Source organism: Denticeps clupeoides, chromosome 1, assembly GCF_900700375.1.
Source record: "Denticeps clupeoides chromosome 1, fDenClu1.1, whole genome shotgun sequence".
NCBI lineage: Eukaryota > Metazoa > Chordata > Actinopteri > Clupeiformes > Denticipitidae > Denticeps > Denticeps clupeoides.
This window is the reverse complement of record NC_041707.1, coordinates 41828808-41838213: the sequence shown is the minus strand read 5'-3', so window position 1 is coordinate 41838213 and position 9406 is coordinate 41828808. Positions and strand designations below refer to the sequence as shown.

The 9406-nt window shown below is 46.2% G+C and overlaps 1 protein-coding gene across 3 annotated transcripts; it reads left to right on the top strand.

Annotated features, from left to right (window-relative positions):
* The first annotated feature begins 516 nt into the window (after positions 1-516).
* LOC114790196 (fibronectin-like) lies at positions 517-8120 on the top strand. Of its 3 annotated transcripts, none has more exons than XM_028980042.1 (12): positions 517-649; positions 941-1061; positions 1186-1272; positions 1401-1511; positions 1609-1882; positions 1978-2008; positions 5078-5344; positions 5433-5705; positions 6072-6335; positions 6408-6668; positions 6748-7017; positions 7177-8120. In XM_028980042.1, exons 2-12 carry the CDS (start codon positions 1042-1044, stop codon positions 7482-7484), a joined length of 2166 nt encoding a protein of 721 aa, XP_028835875.1. In that variant the 5' UTR covers positions 517-649; positions 941-1041; the 3' UTR covers positions 7485-8120. The 3 variants fall into 3 exon arrangements, with proteins under 3 accessions (XP_028835875.1, XP_028835866.1, XP_028835858.1); XM_028980033.1 differs by having other exon boundaries at positions 941-1079; XM_028980025.1 differs by having other exon boundaries at positions 941-1107; positions 7177-8119.
* Positions 8121-9406: the final 1286 nt, after the last annotated feature.

Genomic DNA, 9406 nt, shown 5'->3' with positions numbered 1-9406 from the left:
ACCCTGAGTGTCTCCAGGGGGGGACTGTCCCTGTAACTACTGATTGTAAGTCGCTCTGGATAAGGACGTCTGGTAAATGCCGTAAATGTAAATGAAGCATTTAATTTCCTCTACAACATAACAAAAGCAAGACAAATATCTTGAGAATATTTAATAATGCAATACAGCAAGTATAAGTAATAATCAATATGCAGTAATAATCAATAATCAATAGCAGAATTAGATTCAATTATTAAAGACTAAAATGTGTGGTAGGGTGGTAGTGGGTTACACACTCGTATATGAACCAGAAGACCCAGGTTCAAATCCCGCTTACTGCCATTGTGTCCCTGAGCAAGACCCTAAGTTGCTCCAGGGAGACTGTCCCTGTAACTACTGGTTGTAAGTCGCTCTGGATAAGGGCGTCTGATAAATGCCGTAAATGTAAATATTTAGTATGAAATTATTGCTGAATAGAATGTGATTATTCACCGCTGCTCCCTACTGGCTGCTCAGCAGAACTTCAGGATACTTTCTGGGTTCTTTCCGGGAATCAGTCACTTTCGCTCTGAATCCAGGTGAGAAGAAAAGAAAGACGGGATTCCGCTGTGGAGGTGAAACGAAGCAACGTTGCGCACTTTTTGGATCGTTCCCAGTTTGAAGATAAACGGTAGGTTTTGTATTTGTTCGTAATTCATGCTTTAGTCCATATTTGCTCCTACAGGGTCGTATTGTAGTGGAATTTGGCATAGAGGCAAGTTTGCATCTTAGAAGAACAGAAATGAAAAGATATTACATATTCAAAGTAAAATTTTACTCGTCAGTAATTTCATGATGTCCTGGATGTACAGTGTGATAATAAGCAAATGAACTCTTTCTACATACAGGGCCACTTATTAAAAGAATGATGCTGCTCTTCATTTGTGTTGATTTGATAAACAGGATTATTATTTCTTTCCAGGAGAAATTCTCAGAACTTCCACGTTCCATAAGAACAGCTTAAACCCACCTAATGGAGCAGGTCTTCACGAAGAAGGCCTTCACCGGGAGACAAGATCCAGCATGTTTCATACTGCAACAGGGTGGGGAACTTCAAACCGGTATTTCTGTTCATCCTACAGTCAATATGTGAGGCAGTTTAAATCACAGATATATATATGAAAATATTTTTTTATCTTCATGTCTTCATTTTATTTTCATCTTCAGACCATCCCAACATGGAAGAGCAGACTTCCCAGTGTCTCTCGACGGGAATCAGCCTAAAATGGATGGAGACGTCAGGGGCATCGCAGGGTATCTGTTACATTTCCATATTCCATTTATTGTATTCTGGTTGTGTATGACTGGTCTACTTTACTCTGTAGATGTTTTGAAATGAAGTACATGGAATTATTCATTTTTATATTCTGTGTTCCTCGCAGCAGCCAGCAGGGAAAACCAGGCTCCCCAGTTCCCAGTGTTCTGTCCATGAAGAGTGACAAGTCACAGGAGGAGCCACCTAACATGACTGGAGACTTGAGTGGCATCACAGAGTAAATATTTCTGTTTCCAAAGATTGTATTTTGATGGTATAATGTAGAACATATAATGATGGTATGGTATAATGACTGTAGGTTCTTTTCTTGGCAGCTGTAGCTCTGACTGTGGAGCTGCTGCAGTTCTGTGTGGTTTCTGCTCCTCCTACTGTCCCCTCCACGTCCGGCAGCACTACATGTCTCCTGCACTGCAGAGACACCGACTGGTGGAGGTGACCGGAGACGTGGAGCAGAGACTCTGTCAGCAGCACCACCGACAGATGGAGTTTTACTGCAACACCGACCACCAACCCGTCTGTGCCCTGTGTTCAATGGTGGAGCATAATGGACACGAAATCATCATTATCCAGCCTGGACAAGGACATCAGGTACAACAGCACAGCTTACAACCACGTTCTTCTACACAATCTGACAGGATTCTGGTTCAATTATTACATTTACGTTCTTTTATTCATTTATACAGAACCTTCATACAGAGCTTCCTGTCAACAGAGGTACTGTATGCTCCTGTGTGTGTGAAGTTATAGATTATCTAGAGTTCAGGGTTTATATGTTCTAATCTGTTTCACTGGTACTGTGCTGTCAATCCCAGGTCTCCCTGTGCAGTGTTAGTTTGATCCACACCAAATCAGAGTTCAATTTAACACTTTCAGTGTAAAGTAAAAGTTCAGTAAAAGTGACACTAATTAGTGTTAAATAACAGTGACTCCGCCCCTTCCCAGGTAACAAGCTGTCACTGCTGGAGTTCGGGGACGCATTTGCAGGCATGCTGGGAGCAAGGGGACAAGTCGTCGCACGGGGAGCAGACATAGGACGCGCTGGGGAGGAGGACCGGAGGCATTTGGTCGGGGAGAGGGAGGCCGGAGGTGTAGTCGTGGGCGCGCCGCAGCGTGGCGTGGAGGGAACTAGGGCTTCGTGGGGGGTAGCGGGGAGATCGTCTTCTTACAAGGGGCAGGCAAACTCAGTGTCAGTGGCAGGCGAAGGTCATGGTGTCCAGGTGGAATCCGTCAGGAGATCATCGTAACAAAGGGGACAGGCAAAGGTCGTGGTCGTGGATTCTAGTCAGCTGGACGTGGGGAAAACAAGACTAGCGTCTCTGGGAAATACATTCAACTCAAAGAGCGGGCAGCGTCTCCTCGGGGTTACCTGACTTTTATACTCTACGCTGCCCGCTCTCGTTTCCGCTTCCGGGTCGCCGTCTCTCTGTCTGGTCTGGTGCTCTCTGTGACACAAGCCCATATGGGTGGTACACAGGTACCAGACAGGTGGTCCATATCAGACCAAAGAGCTGTCCAAGGATGTCAGAGACAAAATTGTAGACCTGCACAAGGCTGGAATGGGATACAAAACCATTAGTAAGAAGCTGGGAGGGAAGGTGGCAACTGTTGCTGCACAAAATGACCATCAATCGACCTCGGTCTGGGGCTCCACGCAAGATCCTACCTCAATGATTCTGAGAAAGGTGAGAAATCATCCTAGAACTACACGGGAGGGGTTAATTATTGACCTCAAAGTAGCTGGGACCACAGTCACCAAGAGAACCATTGAAAACACATTACACCGCAATGGATTAAAATCCTGCAGTGCTCGCAAGTTCCCCCTGCTCAAGAAGGCACATGTGCAGGCCCGTCTGAAGTTTGCCAATGAACACCTGAATGATTGAGAGAGTGACTGGGAGAAGGTGCTGTGGTCAGATGAGACCAACATTGAGCTCTTTGGCATTAACTCAACTCGCCGTGTTCGGAGGAAGAAAAATGCTGCCTATGACCCCCAAAACACCGTCCCCACTGTCAAGCATGGAGGTGGAAACCGTTTTGCTTTGGGGGTGTTTTTCTGCTAAGGGCACAGGACAACTTCACCGCATCAACGGGAAAATGGACAGAGCCATGTATCGTAAAATCCTGAGCGACAACCTCCTTCCCTCTGCCAGGAAATTGAAAATGGGTCGTGGATGGGTGTTCCAGCACGACAATGACCCAAAACATACAGCAAAGGCAACAAAGGGGTGGCTCAAGAAGAAGCACATAAAGGTCATGGAGTGGCCTAGTCAGTCTCCTGACTTTAATCCAATAGAAAACCTATGGAGGGAGCTGACGCTCAAAGTTGCACAGAGACAGATTCGAAACCTTAGTGATTTAGAGATGATCTGCAAAGAGGAGTGGACCAAAATTCCTCCTAAAATGTGTGCAAACTTGGTCATCAACTACAAGAAACGTTTGACCTCTGTGCTTGCAAACAAGGGTTTTGCCACTAAGTATTAGTTCAAATACGTATTTCACTCAATGAAATGCAGTCTCTATCTTTTATTTAAAGTTATTTTTTCAATTTTCCTTTTGATGTGCTATCTGTCACTGTTAAAATAAACCTACCATTAAAATGATGCTGTTCAGAGACTTTTCATTTATTCGTCATTGGACAAACTTACAAAATCAGCGAGGGGTCAAATAATTATTTCCTCCACTGTACATACAGTACAGGCCAAAAGTCTGGACATCTTCTCATTCAATATGTTTTCTTTATCTTCATGACCATTTACATTGGTAGATTCTCACTGAAGGCATCAAAACTATAAAGTCAAGTTATAAAGTAAAGTGATTGTCACATGTGATACACAGCAGCACAGCACACGGTGCACACAGTGAAATTTGTCCTCTGCATTTAACCCATCACCCTGAGTGAGCAGTGGGCACCATGACAGGCGCCCGGGGAGCAGTGTGTGGGGACGGTGCTTTGCTCAGTGGCACCTTGGCGGATCGGGATTCGAATCGGCAACCTTCTGATTACGGGGCCGCTTCCTTTACCGCTAGGCCACCACTGGCCCGTGAATGAACTATGAATGAACACATGTGGAGTTATGTACTTGTAAATGTTCAATATTCAAATCTGTCTAGTTACTCATTCAACAGACATTCAAAAGCAGGAACACCATATATTTTTCCGCTTGCGCGGTCCTTATGTTCTTAAAGTAGACCCGCCCCCAACATCCAAAAGCCAGAAAAGGCGGCGAGGTCCATGTTGGTCCGAGTCTTCTTCATGTCTGCAGGTAAATCAGGGGCGACTCTTGCCCCCCATCTGGGTTCTGGGGTTATTAAGATGGGGCTGATATGGACCACCTGTCTGGTACCTGTGTACCACCCATATGGGCGTGTTACATGGGAAGGGGCGGAGTCACTGTGATAGTTTCAGTTTTACAGACTGAACTGTAAACTGTTCAAATTCAGATCCGTCACATATAAAAACTGTAATAATAACTTCCCAGTGTTATATCATAACTCACATATACACATATACCCCACTGTCCCCAGACCACGGTTGCTCGGATTTAGACGTGAAAACTTGGAACAATGTAGAATAAGTAGTGAACATTTTTTTAGCTAATATGAATTATAATAATTTAGCATTACATTAAAATTTGTGGTCCTTATCTTGCGTATCTGTGAGGGTGTGGCCTACAGATTGCAAAAATCAGTAACAGATACATCTGATCTACCATCTGATTTACAGGAGAGTCTTAACATCAGCCGTTCTTCTCTAAGCCCTCGTACCTTTTTGTTTTCTTGCAGAGGTCCCTCCTCCAGAAGACCTGGAACTGGAGAGGCATCTAGCTTCTGCTTCACTCACATGGAATGAACCTCCAGACGTGGAGCACGTCTCCTACCTGTTAACAGTCTGGTGTAAAGGGAACCATGTGAAGAACTACTCAATTACATCTCTCCAGTTTTCCTTAAATGGACTGCATTTTGATGAGGAATACACAGTCACTCTCTCCACTGTCCTGAGTAGTGGACATCAGAGCAGACCTGTGGTTCAGATGATCCAAAAATGGCAAGGTAAAGCAGATTTAAGGACTAATTACTGGTTATAATCTCAGATATGGAACTGAAAGTTGTGAAAACCATGACTATTATGTCCATCCAGGTCTCCCTCCTCCTGGTCAGATCCAGGTCACCTCAGTGAGTTCGGACTCTGTGTCTCTGAGCTGGGGAGCTCCTGAAGGTCTGGTAGGTCTGGCTGGAGACCAGAGGTTCAGGATGAGCTGGGAACAGGGAGGGAAACAGTACCACCTGGATGTTCTTGGTTTAAATGCTGAGATCCATGGACTGGATCCAGGACAAGAGTACGAATTCAGGGTTTGCACATGGAGCAATGATGGGAAGCAAAGTCCAAACGTCTCAGCATCTGTATGCACAGGTTGGTAATGTTGAAAGATGAGCCTGTGAAGAGCTGTGACAGTGCGAGGAAGCCAGACCCATCTTAACGGGCAGTGGTGGCCTAGCGGTTAAGGAAGCGGCCCCGTAATCAGAAGGTTGCCGGTTCGAATCCCGATCCGCCAAGGTACCACTGAGGTGCCACTGAGCAAAGCACCGTCCCCACACACTGCTCCCCGGGCGCCGGTCATGGCTGCCCACTGCTCACTCAGGGTGATGGGTTAAATGCAGAGGACAAATTTCACTGTGTGCACTGTGTGCTGTGCTGCTGTGTATCACATGTGACAATCACTTCACTTCACTTTAACCAGGTATGTTCTGACCTTCCTGACCTGTTCTTCATTCCCAGCTCTGCCACCTCCTGGACAGATCATTTTTACTTCAGTGAGACCAGACTCTGTGTCTCTGAGCTGGGGAGCTCCTGAAGGATGGACCAGGAACCTGAGCTTCAAACTGACCTGGAACCAGGATGGAGACCAGAAATGTATCATGAATGCAGCTCACAGAGTCACCATTGATGGACTCAGACCAGGAAAGGAGTACGAATTTTCCGTCGCTGCATTAAGTGACGTTGGCAGTCAGAGTCGCAGTGTGACGGCATCCGTCTGTACAGGTAGAAGTTCACACAAGTTTATTAAAGGATCTTTCATTTATAAACCATTTATAAACATCTTCTTCATTCCAGTGATCCCTCCACCAGAATGTCTCTCAGTGACCAAAGGTACAACATCAGCCTCAGTAACATGGAGTAAACCTGAAGGAGTGGACCAGGCGTCCTACCTGCTGTCCCTCCGTAGTGATGGTGAAGAGGAGGAGATCTTTTATACTGATCACCTCAGATATTCCTTATCTGGATTAAAGCCGGCAACAGAATATACGATCGGTGTCCATACCGTACTGAGCAGTGGACATAAGAGCAGGACGCTCACTAGACCCTTCTGTACACGTAAGGGAGACGACTTATTAATATTACCTAATAATTATTTTATTTATTCAACTTTATAATCAAGAAGAATCATTTCCAGGAGTTCCAGCTCCAGAGAAGGTGACTGTGGTCTCAGTTTCTGCTACATCTGCTAAGATCAGCTGGATTCCACCACATGGGATGGATCAGATTCCACACAGTTTCCTGATCTCTTACTGGAGTAAAGGGAGTAAAACAGAGTCCATCTCTACAGATTCATCCAGGACAGAACTCACAGAGCTGAAACCAGACACTCCGTACACGCTTACTGTCTGGACCGAGGTTAAACACGGAGGGAGGAGTCAAGAAACTTCAACCAACATCCACACAGGTCCGATCTTAATAATTACAACATTATTAATTTCCGTCACAGTGCAGCACTTTTTCAAGTTCCTGTCGAGGCGGAACTTCCTGTTTAATACTCACTTCATCACTTTTAATGTTCTGCACATTTCCTGTTCCTGATTCTTTGATATATTTTGTGCTCCAGCTCTCCCAGTTCCTGAGGAGTTGACTGTCGTCTCGGTCTCTACTACGTCCTGTAAACTCAGATGGATTTTGTCACATGGCTGGATGAAGAGTCCATATTGTTTCCTGATCTCCTACTGCAGTGACGGGAGTTTGGAAAAGTCCTTCTTCACGGATTCATGGAGCACAGAAATCACCAACCTGAATCCTGGAACTGAGTACACCATCACTGTCTCTACCGAGAAGAAATACCCTCCTCACCGCTCAGGACGCATGATGCCAGCGCCTCACACACACACACACCCCAATCTGATATTGATGTTGTTCTAATTAAACTTTATATATGTCATTACATTTTGTTTATTTGATCCAAAAGAGCACAAGATGAAGCATTCCTCCTCAAATACAATATCTGCACTATTCAACAAATCTCTAATCAAAAATGACGAAGGTCCAAAAAGAAGCGGTGGAAAACCAAACAGTACACTTACAGACCCCCAACTTCTCAGTCAGAAGCAAAAATATAACAGGGCAGAACTTACGCAAGCTATGGTCCAACCAAATATGATTTCCCCACTTCCACAGAAATACGAAATTATAGAGGAAACTGGGAACTCCACACTGTTCTGGGGACTAATACCCTGAGAGAGAGACAGTAGTCCCTCAAAACAGACGCACCGCCATACGACAGCCATCCTAGACTTAACCCGAACTGGAGCTTTACACAAAAGCACCTCAGCACCGCTGGTTCTTGGTCACGTTCCATTCCAACCTCCTGCTCCAACTTTCTGAGCTCAAGCTCACGCTGACACTCCAGTTGGCAAAAGCTGAAGCTCCTGCACCATCTTGCGAGCCCGTAGTTACGGTATTCACGTTCTGGACAAACTCTCGCTGAATCCAATGAGCATTTCAACATCCGCATCAGAGTCACTCGTCAAACCCCCCCACAAAAAAAAAAATTAAACCAACCAAGATGGCGCCGGTGAGGTTGCCGCCGCCACTGCTCCAACCGAGTTCTAAAAGCATTTCACTGCATATCATACCGTGTAGGATCTATGAATGTGATTTTATAAGAAGGGGAATTTTATATAAAGGGGACGCAAGTGAGGCTGTCGAGATTTCAGTCGACCAGTCCGGCTGATTGGCAGTGGGAGGAGATGAAGGAAGATGCTCTTCCACTATTAACAACTTCACCGCCTACCAGGTGTGTTGGGTATACGTATTTATGATATGATATAATTATTGAAAATGCACACAGCTGTAACATGAAATCCCTGTAGAATAAAAGTGTTTTACTGACAGCGTCCAGCATGTGAGACCAGAGTCTCCTGTTCCATGAGGAGTACTGCTTCTATGGGGACACCTGTTAACTTCAGTGTGGACTCTGCTAATATGGCAGGACCTGCCATGGATAACCCAGCACAAGGGTGCCGTGGGGGTGGCTGTGAGGTAAAACAGTGCGGACTCCTCGCGGTGGGTCTCGTCCAGCCCCAGGACGGTCCTGGGAGGTTCACTTCAAGTAACAGGTAGACACCAACAAGTTGCCAGATCGACATCAAGCAGGTTCGTCTCTGCCCCTGAATCCTTGAGGGTTCCATCCCTGCTTTTGACCTGGGGGTGCTGTGGTGATTGTGACTTGGAGGGAGCAGCAGGTGGCGGATCTGACTGCTGATGATGGTTTTTAAAAACCGATGGAACGTTCTCTACTTTTGGCTCATTTGTTGGGCTCAGTTTATGTTTTATTGATGAAAAGAATGTTCACTGGAGAACAGTATCTTTTATTCTCTTCAGAAAGCCATTTCAGAACCGTAATGTGAAATATGACGATGTTGTTATGATAGGTGGGGGTGTTGAGGTGATGAGGTGATGAGGGTTCTGATCAGACAGCTTTTATCCCCAAACACAGAAACCATTAACGCTGTACGGCTTTGTGTGTCTACAGCCACAGTGATCTGAGGGTGGAGCCTCGCCCCCTCAGTACCCTGACGGTGGAACCCCACCCGTACTGTTCTGAGGGCAGTGCTCTGAGGGTGGAGCCTCGCCCCCGCAGTGTTCTGAGGGTGGAGCCTCGCCCCCGCAGTGTTCTGAGGGTGGAGCCTCGCCCCCTCAATACCCTGAGGGTGGAGCCTCGCCCCCTCAGTACCCTGAGGGTGGAGCCTCGCCCCCTCAGTACCCTGAGGGTGGAACCCCACCCGTACTGTTCTGAGGGCAGTGCTCTGAGGGTGGAGCCTCGCCCCCGCAGTGTTCTGAGG

Bases quoted from the DNA above. Each gene is read 5' to 3' on its own strand.
- LOC114790196 (XM_028980025.1), top strand. From the start codon at position 992: ATGGAGCAGGTCTTCACGAAGAAGGCCTTCACCGGGAGACAAGATCCA. The intron at 1,512-1,608 runs GTAAATATTTCT...TTTTCTTGGCAG, and splicing joins GACTTGAGTGGCATCACAGA to CTGTAGCTCTGACTGTGGAG. The intron at 6,336-6,407 runs GTAGAAGTTCAC...TCTTCATTCCAG, and splicing joins GACGGCATCCGTCTGTACAG to TGATCCCTCCACCAGAATGT.